Genomic DNA, 15668 nt, shown 5'->3' with positions numbered 1-15668 from the left:
GAGGTGGAGATGCTGGCGTTGGACTGGGGTAAGCACAATAAGAAGTCTCTGGCAGTACAAGCTTTCGGAGTGTCACTCCTGAAAGTTTGTGCTACTTGATAAAACTGAGGAGGGGTGACATTCCGAAAGCTTGTGCTACCAAGTAAACCTGTTGGATTTTAACCTGATATTGTGAGACTACTTATGGCACAGAAAGCAGAGAGTAGCAGTGGAAGGGTACCTTTCTAACTTGAGGTCTGTGACAAGCGGTGTTCCACAAGGATCAGTACTGGGACCTCTGTTTATAAATGATTTGGAAGAAAATGTAGATGATCTGATTAGTAAATTTGCAGGTGATATTAAAAATTGGGGAAGTAACAGACAATGAGGAGGATTGTCAGACAGTACAGCAGGATATAAATCTACTGGGCCGACAGACGGCAGATGGAATTTAACCTGGACAAATGTGAGGTGATGTGATTTGGAAGGCCTTTTGTAGAAGAAAGGTACATGTTAAATAGTAGAGCCCTTAGAAGTATTAGCATACAGAGGAATCTAGGCGTGCAGGTCCACAGTGCTGTGAAGGTGGCAACTCAGGACAAGGTAGTCAAGAAGGTGTCCAGCATACTGACCTTCATTGGTCAGAGCGATAAGTGTAGGAATTGGAAAATCTCATTGCAACTGCCACAGTTGGAGTATGGTCACCACACTGCCAGAACGATATTGATGCATTGGAAAGAGTGCAGTAGAAATTTATGAGGATGTTGCCCAGCTTAGAGGATATGGCTTATAAGGATAAGGTGATCAAACTTGGATTGTTTTCATTGGAGGGCAGAGGATTGGGGGGACCTGATAGTGATTTACAAGATTACGACAGGCTTAGATTTCTCAGGGTTGAAGAGTCAATTTCTCAGGGATTTGGTTGAAAGTGAAAGGGAAAGTTGAAAAGAGAGATATTTTTAAAACTTTATTCATGAAATGTGGGCCTCACTGGCTAGATCAGTATTTCTTGCTTCATCTGTAATTACCTTTGAAGGTGGTGAGCTGCCTTCTTGAACCGTTGCAGTCCCTTTGATTTAAGTTCACCCACAGTACTGTTAGGGAGGGAGGCCCAGGATTTTGACCTAGTGACGGTGAAGGAACGGCTGATATATTTTCAAATGAGAATGGTAAATTTCTTGGAGGGGAACTTTCAGGTGGTGGTGCTCCCAGGTGTCTGCTGCCCTTATGCTTCTAGATGGTAGTGGCCAATTCCTGCAGTGCATCTTGTAGATGGTACACAATGCCGCTCCTGTATTTACCCTCCTAATCCCCTGGACACGAGGGTCAACTTAGCATGGCCAATCCACCTAACCCACACGTCTTTGGACTTTGGGAGGAAACCAGAGCACTCGCAGGCACGGGGCGAATGTGCAAACTCCACACAGACAGTGACCCAAGGCTGAAACTGAACCCAGGTCCCTGGTGCTGTGAGGCAGCAATGCTAACCACTGTGCCACCGTGCTGTCCAGACAGGTGGAGAGTATTCTATCATATTCCTGATTTTGGATTTGTAGATGGTGGACAGACTTTAGGGGGTCAGAGGTTGCTTGCTGCAGGATTCCTAGCCATTGACTTGCTCTTGTAACCATAGTATTTATATGGCTAGCCAAGTTCAGTTTCCCATCAGTGGTAACTCCACAATCATACCCCCGCCTGCCGCCCCTGGATGTTGATAATAGAGGATTCAGCGATGGTTATTCTCTTGAATGAAGGGGGTGATCATTAGATCATCTTTTGTTTGTGATGGTCAGTACCTGACATTTGTGTGGCACAAATATTACTTGGCCTTTGTCAGCCTAAGCCGGAATATTGTCTAGATCTTGCTATATTTGAACATGAACCGTTTCAGTATCTGAGAAATTGCGAACGGTGCTGAGCATTTTGCAGTCATCAGCAAACATCCCCACATATGATGAAACGAGGGGCATACACGCGATGGGTCGTACTGGGGCTGCTCTTGGTTGTTCGAGATTGGCCTAGTGCTTCATGTCGTTAGTGTGTGCCTAAACTGGACCAGATGCTGGGCAAGACGACAGCTCAGTGACTATCGCTGATTGCTGTGCAGACATATGGATTTGGGCTGGTGTCTGTGGGAGTTTGCGCGTTCTCCCCGTGCTTGCATGGGTTTTCTCCGGGTGCTCTAGTTTCCTCCCACACCCCAAAGATGTGTGGTGTTGAGATGGCGGCGCGGGCTCGTTGGGCCAAAGGGCCTGTTTCCCGGGCTGATTTTGTTCTTTGAAAGCAAAGTCATTGCTGAAGCAATTGAAACTGGTTGGACATAGGACATTGTCTTACAGTGATGTCCCAATTGTCTTACAGTGATGTCCCAGAATTGACTTTTAGCCACTGCAACCATTTTCCTTTGTGTCAGGTACTGAAACCAGTGAAGGGTTTTCCCCCTAATTCCCATTGACTCCAGTTTTACTCGGGCTCTTTCATGCCATACTCAGTCAAATACTGGTGTCAAGGGCAGTCATGCTCACCTCACCTCCAGAACGCAGCTATTTTGTCCATGTTTGAACCAAGACTATAATAAGACCAGAGCTGACTGATCCTGGACAAGCCCTCATTTGGGTGGCACAGTGGTTAGCACTGCTGCCTCTCAGCTGCAGGGACCTGGGTTTGATCCCTGGCTTGGAACACTGTGTGGAGTTTGCACATTCTCCTGTATCTGCATGGGTTTCCTCTGGGTGCTCCACTTTTCTCCCACAGTCCAAAGATGTGTGGGTTAGCTGCATTGGCCATGCTAAATTGCCTCTTAGTGTCCCGGGATGCATAGGTTAGAGAGATTAACAAGGTAAATATGTGGGTTATAGGGATAAGGCTGAAGTGGGGTTGTTTTGTTGCAGACATGATGGGCCAAATGGCCTCCTTCTGCACCTTAGGGATTCTGTGATTCTATGGCTCTGGCGGAACGCAAACTGAGCATCCAAGAGTGGTTATTGCTAACTAAGTGCCACTTCATAGCATGGTTGATGACTTCTTCCATCACTTTATTGATGATCGAGAGTTGACTGATGGGGCTGTAATTGCTCGGGTTGGATTTGTCTTAGAACTCAGAACATAGAAAACTACAGCTCAAACAGGCCCTTCGGCCCACAAGTTGTGCTGATCATATCCCTACCTACTAGGCCTACCTATAATCCTCAATCCCATTAAATTCCATGTACTCATCCTTGTTCCTTGTGTATGGGACATAACTGGGCAATTTTCTTATTTCTGGGTAGATTCTGTGTTGCAACTGTACTGGAACAACTTGGCTAGGAGCACAGCAAGTTCTGCAGCACAGGTCTTCAACATTGCCAGAATGCTGTCAGGACCCATAGCCTTTTCGGTATCCAGTGCTTTCAACATACAAAAAGTCTAGGCAACTAAAAACTGAGGAAGCCCTTGGGGAATATAGAGAAAGTAGGACGGAACTTAAATGCAGAATTAAGAGGGCTAAAAGGGGCCATGAAATGTCTTTAGCTAACAGGTTCAAGGAGAATCCCAAGGCATATATTTGGAACAAGAGGATAGCAAGAGAAAGAGTAGGCCCACTCAAGGACGATGGAGAGAATTATACCCAGGAAGTGGGTGCAGTCTTTAATGAATACTTTGTATTGATATTCACCTAAGAGAAGCCTGTTCCCCTTTACACTGTCCTCAACCACCAAAGCCATACAGGGTCCGCCTTTGGCGCTTTAGCACTTACACCACATTCATGGCGGTCATTGTTTTGCGCTTGGCGTGTTCAGTGTAGGTCACCGAAACCCTGATCGCCATCTCCAAAAACACTTCCAACATCCCGCGGACCTCCTCATAGATCAAGCTGGAGATATGCTTGATGCCTCTGCGGCGAGCCAGATGCCTGATTGCAGGCTTGGTAATGCCTCGAATATTGTCGCAGAGCACCTTGCAATGCCGTTTGGCTCTGCCTTTACCAAGCCTTTTACCACCTTTCCCTCTACCTGACGTGATCAATACCAAATAAATGATGTGCTGGAAGTTGAATTCAAGGATAGGTGTGTGAACGCTGTAGAGAATGTGAATATATCGAAGGAGAAAATGTTGGGTATCCTAAGTTGTATGAAGATAGACAAGTGCCCGGGGCTGGATGGAATTTATTGCAGATTACTGCGGGAGGAAACGGAAGGGATGTTTGGTTTGATTTATTATTGTCATGTGTGATAGTATACAATGAAAAGTACTGTTTCATGCGTGCTACACAGACAAAACATCCCATTCGTAGAGAAGGAAACGAGAGAGGGCAGGATGTAGTGTTGCAGTTATAGCTAGGGTGTAGAGAAAGATCAACTTAATGCAAGATAGGTCCATTCAGTAGTCTGATGGCAACAGGGAAGAAGCTGTTATTGAGTCGATTGGTATGTGACCTTTGTATCTAAAAGGTAAAAGAGAGAATGTCCGGGGTGCGTGGGGTCCTTAATTACGCTAGCTGCTTTGCCAAGGCAGCAGGAAGTATAGGTAGAGCCAATGGATGGGAGGCTGGTTTGCATAATGGATTGGGCTACATTCTTGTGGTCTTGGGCAGAGCAGGAGCCATTCCAAGCTGTGATATAGTCAGAAAGAATGCTTTCTATGGTGCATCTGTAAAAGTTGGTGAGAGTCGTAGCTGACATGCCAAATTTCCTTAGTCTTCTGAAAGTAGAGGCTTTGCTAGGCTTTGTTAATTATTAAGTCAGCATGGGGAGACCAGGACAGGTTGTTGGTGATCTGGACACCTAAAATCTTGACGCTGTTGACCCTTTCTATTTCGTGTCCGTTGATGTAGACGGGCATGCTCTCCACTATGCTTCCTGAAGTCAATGACAATCTCCTTCCTTCTATTGACATTGAGAGAGAGATTATTGTCATCGCACCAGTTCTCCAGATTCTTTATCTCATTCCTGTACTCTGACTCATCATTGCTTGAGATCTGACCCACTACAGTGGTGTCGTCAACAAACTGGAAAATGAAGTTGGAGGGAAATTTGGCCACACAAATAGCTGGGGCTTTAACAGATATCTTCACGTCCTCCTTGAACATGGGCAAGGTCCCAGAGGAATGGAGAATAGCCAGTGTTGTTCCCTTGTGGATGTAATTTCTAAGAACTTTAGTAAGGAGTTTGACAAGGTCTCACATGGTGTAAAAACTAAAATCACATGGGATTTGGGGTGGGCTAGCTAGATGGATATAGAGCTGGCTCGGCCATAGAATACAGTAAGAAGTCTCACAACACCAGGTTAAAGTCCAACAGGTTTATTTGGTAGCAGAAGCCACTAGCTTTTGGAGCGCTGCCCCTTGATCAGGTGAGCTGTAGAAACTTGATGTCTGTGTCGATATGTGCGATTTTCTTGGCGATCCTCTCCAGTTGGAGCTGGCAGTTTGCAGTATCAATGGTAGTCGTGATATGGATGGTTTATTAAACCTGTTGGTCTTTAACCTGGTGTTGAGATTTCTTATTGTGTTTACCCCAGTCCAATGCCGGCATCTCCACATCGTGGTCATAGAAGACAGAAGACGACATGGTGGCGCAGTGGTTAGCACTGCTGCCTTACACCACCAGGGACTCAGATTCAGTTCCGGCATTGGGTAACTGTCTGTGTGGAGTTTGCACATTCTCCCCGTGTCTGCATGAATTTCCTCCAGGTGCTGTAATTTCTTCCCACAGTCCAAAGATGTGCAGGCTAGGTTGATTGGCCATACTAAATTGACCCTCGTGTCAGGAGGGTTAACACAGTAAATGTGTGGGGTTACAGGAAGAGTGCATGGATAGGATGTGGTCGGTACAGTCTGAGTGACTGAATGGCCTCATTCTGTCCTGTAGGGATTCTATGAGAAAGTAACGGTGGAAGGATGTTATTCAGAATGGGGGTCTGTGCTGTTCTGAAGGCATCAGTGCTGGGACCTCTGTTTTTAATGCATATAAATGATCTTGAGGAAAATGTGGGTGAGTTGATCAGTAAGTTTGCAGATGACATGAAGATTGGTGGAGTTGCTGATAGTGCTGGGGATTGTCAGAGGATACAACAGGATATAGATAGAATGGCAGTCTCGGGCACAGTAATGCAGATGTTGTTTAATCTGGATAAATGCAAAATGATGCATTTTGGAGGATCAAATTTTGGTGTGAATTATACTGTAAATAGCAGAACCCTTAGGAATATGAACGTATAGGGGATCTGGGATTGCAAGTCCACAGTTCCCTAAAAGCAGTAACACAGGTGGCCAAGATACTTAAGAAAGCATATGGCATTGTTTCCTTCATCAGCCAGGGCACTGAGTACAAAAATTGGCCAATGATATTGCAGCTATATAAAACCTTCGTTGATTTGCATTTGGAGTATAGCGTGCAGTTTTGATCGTCACACTACTGAAGGACGTGGAAGCTTTGGAGAGAGGATGTTGAGGGCGTTGACTACGAGGAGAGGTTGAATCAACTGCGATTGCTTTCATTGGAAAGGCGGAGGCTGAGGGGAGACCTGATGGAGGTCTACAAAATTGAGAGGCATTGACAAGGTGGATAGTCGAAGGCTTTTTTTGAGAGGGGAAAAGATTAAGGGAAATGTGTGGGGGATGTTTTTCACTCAGAATGGTGGATACCTGGAACACACTGCCAGAGGTGGAAGCAAGCACATTAGCAGTATTTGAGAGTCATCTGGATAGTTACATGAATATGGAGGGAATAGAGGGATACAGTTCGAGTCAAAGAACAAAGAACAAAACAGCCCGGGAAGCAGGCCCTTCGGCCCAACGAGCCCATGCCGCCATTTTAACATTACGAGTCCCCTCTCCGCCCATGACCCTTGTCTATGCTTATGGCATTCCACATTGAGGGAAGACTAATTTAGGGACAATTTGTTACACCAATCGGCCTAATAGCACATCTTTGGGGTGTGGGAGGAAACCGGAGCACCCGGAGAAGACCCACGCAAGCGTGGGGAGATTACACAAACTCCCACAGACACTGGCCCAAATCCATGTATCTGCACAGCAAACAGTGATAGTCAGTGAGCTGTCGTGTTGCCCAGCATCTGGTCCCATTTAAGTGTACACTAACGACGTAAAGTACTAGGCTATTCTCGAAACAACCAAGAGCAGTCCTCGTACGACCCATCGCGTGTATGCCCCTTTTTGGACAACAAGGCGGACCAAAGCACCTATGGATTAAAAGAGAAAAACGTCAGTATCATCCACATCCTTATACATTTCCAGGGACGTCCCAAGGCTCCTGAACCTTATTTAAAACAGTCTCCTATATCCCTCCATCTCCATCCAGCTTATGTGCCTGTCTAAGTAACTCTTAAACAATCCAGCGTGCCTGCCTCCACCACCTTGTTTGGCAGAGTATTCCATACCACCCCCACTACCCTCTGTGTGAGAAACCTCCCTCTAACATCGGAATTATACCTCTCCCCCTCACCCTAAGCCCGTGGCCCCTCGTAATGTGCGTTTCCAACCTAGGAAAAAGCTTACCACTGTTTATCTATATCCTTCATAATCTTATACACCTCGATTAGATCTCCCCTCAGTCGCCATTTTTCAAGGAAAAACAGCCCCAATTTGCTCAATCTTTCCTCATAACCCAGTCCTTCCATACCAGGCAGCATCCTGGTCAACCTCCTCTGCACTCTCTCTCTCTCTCTCTCTCGGGTCTCCATGTCTTTCCGGTAGTGAGGCGACCAGAACTGGACACAGTACTCCAAATGCGGCCTAACCAACGTCTTGTACAACTGCAACATTAGACTCCAGCTCTTATACTCTATACCCCTTCCTATAAAGGCTAACATACCATAAGCTTTCTTCACAACCTTCTCCACTTGTACTGCCACCTTCAAAGACTTGTGTACTTGCACCCCCAGGTCCCTCTGCATTTCTATACTCTTAATAGGTCTACCCTTTATCATATAACTCCTCTCTACATTATTTCTCCCAAAATGCATCACCTCACATTTATCAGGATTAAATTCCATTTGCCATTTATCTGCCCGATATACCAGCCTATCTATATCCCGTTGTATTGCCTGACAGTGTTCCTCACTGTCTGCCAATCTAGCCATCTTAGTGTCATCTGCAAATTTGCTGATCGCACCACTTACTCCCTCTTCCAAGTCATTTATGTATATTACAATTAGAAGAGGTCCCAGTACTGAGCCCTGCAGCACACCACTAGTGACAGACCTCCAGCTAGAAGAGGACCCTTCCACTACTACTCTGTCTCCTCTTACCAAGCCAGTTATCAATCCATCTAGATACCTGGCCTTGTATCCCATGAGCCTTAACCTTTTCAACCAACCTATCATGAGGGACTTTGTCAAACACCTTACTGAAATCCAAATAGACGACATCAACAGCTTGTCCTTTGTCGACCGTTTTTGTCACCTCCTCAAAAATTTCTACCAGATTTGTAAGGCAAGACTTCCCCTTAACAAAGCCAAGCTGCATATCCCTAATCAGATCACAACGCTGTAAATGCTCATACATCCCATCCCTAAGAATCCTCTCCATCAACTTGCCTACCATTGAAGTCAAACTCACCGGCCTATAGTTACCAGGGTTATCCCTCCTACCCTTTTTAAACAACGGTACCACATCGGGGCAGAAAGTTTTTATCTAGCTTAGTTGGGTCTTCATGATTGGCACAGGCTTGGAGGACCAAAGGGCGGTTCCTCTGCTGTATTTTTCTTTGTTTCTTGATAACATATGGAGTGAATCAAATTGCCTGAAGACTGATGGCTGTGATGGTTTGAGTTATAAGAGAGGCTGGATAGACTGGGACTTTTTTCTCTGGAGCGTAGAAGGCTGAGGGGTGATCTTATAGAGGTGTAAAAAATAATGAGCACAGATCAGCTGGATTGTCAATACCTTTTCCCAAAGGTAGGGGAGTCTAGGGCATAGGTTTAAGCTGAGGGAGGAGAGATACAAAAGGGTCCAGAGGGCAATTTTTTCACCCAGAGGGTGGTGAATGCCTGGAACAAGGTGCCAGAGGTAATAGTGGAGGCGGGTATAATTTTGTCTTTTAAAGAACATTTAGACAATTACATGGGTAAGATGTGTATGGAGGGATACGGGCCAAATGCAGGCAATTGGGACTAGCTTTGGGGTTTTAAGAAAAAGGGTGGTGTGGACAAGTTGGGCTGAGGAGCCTGTTTCCATGCTGTAAACCTCTATGACTCTATAATAGATTTGCAGGGAGGGAATAGAAGGGTATGGACCACATAGATACAAGAAAATATTTGATCAGAGAGGCTCTTGTGTCGACATAGGCTCGGTGGGCTGGTGGGCCTGTTCCTGTGCTGTACTGTTCTTTGTTCGTTCTTTGAAACTGGTGTGAAAAGTTAACTTGGAGGTTAGGTTTTAATAAATGAGATGGTATCATTAACCATGAGCCAGCTTTCCAGATCATGGCCAGTATAACAATGTAGTCATTTCAGTAAGATCATTGTTAGAAAGTTTATAATTGAACCGACATCATAGAGGGTAATGTAGAGAGGGGTAGTGATTGTTGCTCTGCTAGCGTCTAACCAGTTTGTAATCTCCCTTGAAATCTGTACCACTCAGTCATCTTTGATAATGTCCCGTGCAGTACCTTGTCAAAAGCATTCTGCTAGTCCTAGCACACAACACTCTGCATTTCTCCATGGACTACGTTTGTTAGCCCTCGAGGAATTGGGAGATTTGCTGAGCACAATTGATCCTTTTGAAATGTCAATTGACTTTTATCTAGTTCTGCAGGAATTTATCCTTAATTATAGATGCTGGTTTCCCTTGGCACAGGTATTAAGCTAACTGACTTGCCTGGTGGCACGGTAGCATAGTGGTTAGCACTGCTGCCAGGTCTGATTCCCAGCTTGGGTCACTGTCTGTGTGGAGTTTGCGTGTTCTCTCCGTGTCTGCATGGATTTTCTCCGGGTGTTTTGGTTTCCACCCACAGTCTGAAAGACATGCTGGTTAGTTGCATTGACCTGAACAGGTGCTGGAGTGTGGCGACTAAGAGAATTTCATAGTAACTTCATTGCAGTGATAATGTAAACCTTGCCTGTGACTAATAATAAACTTCACTTAATTTAGCTTTTCTCCTTCCTTTAGAAATGCTCCTACATTGGCTGCTCTCTACTGCTTTGATAGCCTTCACATAATCTGAGGGTCTTGGCAGCCTCCTCCTCCTTCCTGCTGATCCTACAATTGTGTCCTCTTTGGCAAACTCGTCTGACGTTTTCTCATCTATTTTATCACCTAACTGCTCACAACCACTTGAAAAATTTATCTCCTCTCTGATATCCTTATATTAAGTTAAAATTAAAGTGAAGTCTAATGATGACCATGAAACCATTGTCAATTGTTGTAGAAACATATCTGGTTCATTACTGTCCCTTAGAGAAGGAAATCCAACTGGTCTGGACTTGTGACTCCAAATCCACAGCAATATGGTTGACTCTTAATGCCCCCTGAAATGACCTAGCAGACCATTCATTTCAATGGTGGGCCAGCAGGGATGGGCAATAAATACTGACCTTGTTAGTGACTCCCACATCCCATGAATAAAAAAACTTACGAAATACTGCTTAAATTATCAACAGGTTACTGATATTCATGTGAAATTTTCTTTTGATGCTGCTTTATTTCTTGTTCCCTTACTATTGATTCTCATATTATTTTCCCATTATTATTATTATTTCCCATACAGTCCTGTGCCAATTTACCCTCTCGTTTCATCTCAGTTAGCATCTTTCTCAAGTCTGCTTTCATAAGAACTAGGAGCAGGAGTAGGCTATCTGGTCCTCTTGAGCGTGCTCCGCCATTCAGTAAGATCATGGCTGATCTTTTTGTGGACTCAGCTGCACTTAACCACCCGCTCACCATAACCCTTAATTCTTTTACTGTTCAAAAATCTATCCTTGCCTTGAAAACGTTTTAATGAGGTAGCCTCAGCTGCTTCACTGGGCAGGGAATTCCACGGATTCACAACCCTTTGTGTGAAGAAGTTTCTGTTCACCTCAGTTCTAAACCTGCTTCCCCTTATTTTGAGGTTATGCCCCCTACAACTTTCATCCTTACTTTCATCTTATCTATTCTCTTCATAATCTTATGTTTTTACAAGATCTCACCTCATTCTTCCGAATTCCAATGAGTATTTTCAGACTTTCTAGTTTTTGTACAGGAGTTTTCTTTTTCTTGTCGGGCAGTAAATTTCATATTGTGGTCATTACTGCCAAGGTGCTCAGCTATCTTTACTTCTGTAGTGTCTTAATTGTGTTAGGGGTTGTGGGTCTTGCATAGAAGGAAACAACTTGGTTTGCGTACACAGTTTCAAGCTAACATGCAACAGATTTTATTGAAAGAGATGTTCTCTGCTGTAGAATACAAAACCGAAAGTAAAACAGCAGCCTCTGCAAACACCTTAATGACATTGTCATGAGATCATGTGATCACCTGCAACCCTTTTAAATATTTAACAATTTCGTTATTCATAACCAAATCAAGCAACACTTTTGTAGTCTGACTAACATGCAACTTGAAGAAGGAATCATCTACACGTTTCAGGAATTCAGTTCTTTTGTTGAATCATAAATATTTCTATCGCATGGGCAACAATATAACTCATTCTGCTGTTGCTCGCTCTGCCATTCTGTTCTGAGCTCAGTTTCCCTTCTGGCAGCATGTCGTCTTGTAAAATGATGGTTTGGGCACGGTGATAAACTCTGTTAAGCATCACCTGGGCACGGCTCAGGAGCACAACTCTGGCACAGAAGTCTCTGCTGCATTTCCTGCAGAGGAAGACACTGGCCTGAGAAGGTGGATGTTTCTCTGGCGTCTGTTTTCTTTGGATCCTTGTCTCATTTAGCTGAGTTTTTTTTTGTTTCTGCTCCCTTTTACTGCTCTGCTAAACACAGACAGCAATCATGGCTGTCACCATCTTCATAGCTCATTCACAGGTGTCCTTATAGAGAAGGTTTGGATGCAACCCAGTGTCTAGTTCATTACATGTGGCTGTCACCCATCTATCGAACATGCTGAGCCAGTACAGGCACTGTTGGTTTAACAATACATGGGTGCCGATCAAGTTAGCATGCTTTGAGTTGTTGATCTTATCCCTGGCTTCTCTTGACAGGATATGTTTGAGACAGTGAATATGGAAACTCTTCAGTCATTTCTCCTGTCTAGCATATTGGAGTGCACAGAGGGTGAAGGTTTGATAGACTTGAAATTTGTTATTCTCAATCTGATTGCCATTTTTCCACAATCTTATTTAGCTTTGGACACATCAACTTCAGCTTTTGCGGTGCAAGTGTTGATTTTCTATCAAGTAACAGATTGCTGGTGATTGTAGAGCCTAGATATGTGAAGTACATAGAACATAGAACATAGAACATAGAACATTACAGCGCAGAACAGGCCCTTCGGCCCACGATGTTGCGCCGACCAGTTACAAAAACAATGACCCACTAGCCTATACCAATCCCTTTTCGTCCATAAACCTATCCAGAGATCTCTTAAACGCCCCCAAACTAGACGCATCTACAACTGCAGCAGGCAGGGCATTCCAATCCCTCACCACCCGCTGGGTAAAGAACCTACCCCTGACATCCGTCCTGTAGCTACCCCCCCTAATCCAACATCAACTTATTATTGCTGATAGATTGTGGTATGGCAATAGCCTGGACCATAACATTTGCTTTCCTGATGAACGTGGTCAAAGCAAATTCTTTGTGGGTTTGAAACTGTGTGCATTTGCTGCTGCAGGTGTTCCTCAAGGTGCAATGTTAATGTATAAAACTAATAGTTAATGATGGTATTGGTAGTCAAGATGCAAAAGGAGAGTTGTTTGAATTATATTGTTTCAAATTTGTTTAACTTCTGCTTACTCATTTATCCCTTGCAGATTGACCTGTATGTTTGCCTTGCCTGTGCACGGGGGGATGATGAAGACCGCTTGCTGTTATGTGATGGATGTGATGATAGTTACCACACTTTTTGTCTCATTCCTCCCCTTGTGGATGTGCCGAAGGGAGACTGGAGATGTCCGAAGTGTGTGGCTGAGGTAACTGACAGTTTCTATTATTGCCAGTGGTTGAAGTGGTAAGAAAATATTCATTTCTGTTTAGTTCAGTCCACTTTTGACTGGTCACTTTTAATTGAGTTCTTTGTGTGATACTGACTCCAATTGCAGCTGCATGTAATTTATTTTTATTATTTATTGGTTTATGCTATTTATGATACTTGCTAAATCACAAAGGTAGCAAATTGTGCACTTTTCTTCCATTGTGATCTTTATTGTTTCAGCATTTTGAATTTGTAGATCGCAATGTTGCTATAAGTTTAATTCCATTGTTGGAAGGATGAATGATGAATGAATTGTATATTTTGCAATGAAACATAAACTTTCCATTTTGCAATGCAAAATTTAAAATTCAAGCCTTTCATTTCATACCAATTTTTTTCTTGCACGTCCAGCCACATTCTTACTGCTGTATGGGATTTTTATCTGAATTCTTGTTAGATTTCTTGGTGACTACCTGACATTAATAGTCCTTAGTTATGTTCTTCCCCTCAAGAAGCAATCCACTCCCATCAAAATCTCTCACAATTAACCTCCCTGTTTTAAAGAGACAAACCCCAGTTTCTCTGATCTCATCACATAGTGCAGTCCTTCATACGTGATGCACTTCTGATAAATTTGCTTTGAGCCCTATCCAAGGCCTGAAAGCTGGTACCCAGAATGAGAGACAGCTGAGGCTGAACCAGTGTTTATCAACACTTAGTACAAAAGCTAGGAAGTAGTGAAAGTGAGTGAGGAATTGAGTTTTATGGAGGTCGATCACAGATTTCTGTGTGCGGTGTTCTCTGTATGCCCTGAAGATTTGGAATGATCTATGTCAGCTGAACAAGCTGATGTAATGCCAGAATATAAAATTTGATCAGTGCATGTGTAGACACTCTCTTTGTTAATCACTCCTGAAACAACAAGAAGTAAGGTGCACTCTGTTTTGGGGCTGTTTAAAGGGCCATTAAACAAGTTGTGCTTTTGATTTCCTTTGAGGCAAATCTATTATAGAGTCATAGAGGTTTACAGCTTGGAAACAGGCTCTTTGGCCCAACTTGCCCATGCCACCCTTTTTTTTTGAAACCCCAAGGCTAATCCCAATTGCTTGTATCTGCCTCATATCCCTCTATACACATCTTACCCATGTAACTACCTAAATGCTTTTTAAAAGACAAAATTGTATCTGCCTCTCCTGCTACCTCTGGCAGCTTGTTCCAGACACTCACCATGTTCTGTGAAAAAATTGCCCTCTGGACCCTTTTGTACCTCTCCCCTCTCATCTTAAACCTATGCCCTCTAGTTTTAGACTCCCCTACCTTTGGGAAAAGATATTGACTATCTAGCTGATCTATGCCCCTCATTATTTTATAGACCTCTATAAGATCACCCCTCAACCTCCTAGGCTCCAGAGGAAAAAATTTCCAGTCTATTCAGCCTCTCCTTTGAATTCAATCATCAAGTCACAGTAGTATCCTAGTAAATCTTTTCTGCACTCTTTCTAGTTTAATAATATCCTTTCTATAATAAGGTGACCAGAATTGCGCACAGTATTCCAAGTGTGGCCTTTCCAATGTCTTGTACAACTTCAACAAGACATCCCAACTCCTGTATTCAATGTTCTGACCGATGAAACCAAGCATGCCGAATGCCTTCTTCACCACTCTGTCCACCTGTGAGTCTACTTTCAAGGAGCTAAGAACATGTACCCCTAGATCTCTTTGTTCTGTAACTCTCCCCAACACCCACCATTAACTGAGTAGGTCCTGTTCTGGTTCAGTCTACCAAAATGCATCACCTCGCATTTGTCTAAATTAAAATCCATCTGCCATTTGTCAGCCTACTGGCCCAATTGATCAAGATCCCGCTGCAATTGGAGATAACCTTCCTCACTGTCCACCATGCCACCAATTTTGGTGTCATCTGCAAACTTACGAACCATGCCCCCTATATTCTCATCCAAATCATTAATATAAATGACAAAGAACAGTGGGCCCAGCACTGATCCCTGAGGCATACCGCTGGTCACAGGCCTCCACATTGGAAAACAGCTCTCTACAACCACCCTCTGGCTTTTTCAAGAAGCCAATTTTGTATCCATTTAGATATCTCACCTTGGATCCCATGAGATTTAACTTTATGCAACAACCTACCATGTGGTACCTTGTCAAAGGCCTTGCTAAAGTCCATGTAGACAACATCAACTGCATTCCCTCATCTACCTTCTTGGTTACCCCTTCAAAAAAAACGATTGAATTTGTGAGACATGGTTTTCTATTCACAGAGCCGTGCTGACTGTCCCTAATCATTCCTTGCATCTCTAAACGCCTGTAGATCCCGTCTCTCAAAATACGTTCCAACAATTTACCCACCACAGATGTGAGGCTCACTGGCCTGTAGTTCCCAGGCTTTTCCCTGCACCCCTTTTTAAACAAAGGCACAACATTTGCCACTCTCCAATCTTCAGGCACCTCACCCGTGACTATCAACGATACAAATATCTCGGCTAGGAGACCTGCAATTTACTCCCTACCGTCCCACAACATCCTGGGATATACCTCATCAGGTCCCGTAGATTTTGTGCTTTAAGACTTGGAGCACCACCTCCTCTGTAATATGTACACT

The 15668-nt window shown here is 43.9% G+C and overlaps 1 protein-coding gene across 1 annotated transcript in view; it reads left to right on the top strand.

Annotated features, from left to right (window-relative positions):
- Window positions 1-15668, top strand: part of kdm5a (lysine demethylase 5A) — a 278206-nt gene that overhangs the window by 61642 nt on the left and 200896 nt on the right. Inside the window, exon 8 of the mRNA XM_080190586.1 lies at window positions 12885-13043. Within this exon, the coding sequence (XP_080046712.1) occupies window positions 12885-13043 (159 nt within the window). The remainder of the gene's footprint in view (window positions 1-12884; window positions 13044-15668) is intronic.

The sequence above is a fragment of the Carcharhinus amblyrhynchos genome, chromosome 6 (assembly GCF_965287045.1).
Source record: "Carcharhinus amblyrhynchos chromosome 6, sCarAmb.v2.hapA, whole genome shotgun sequence".
Taxonomy (NCBI): Eukaryota; Metazoa; Chordata; class Chondrichthyes; order Carcharhiniformes; family Carcharhinidae; genus Carcharhinus; species Carcharhinus amblyrhynchos.
This window is presented reverse-complemented; position numbering and strand designations above follow the sequence as displayed.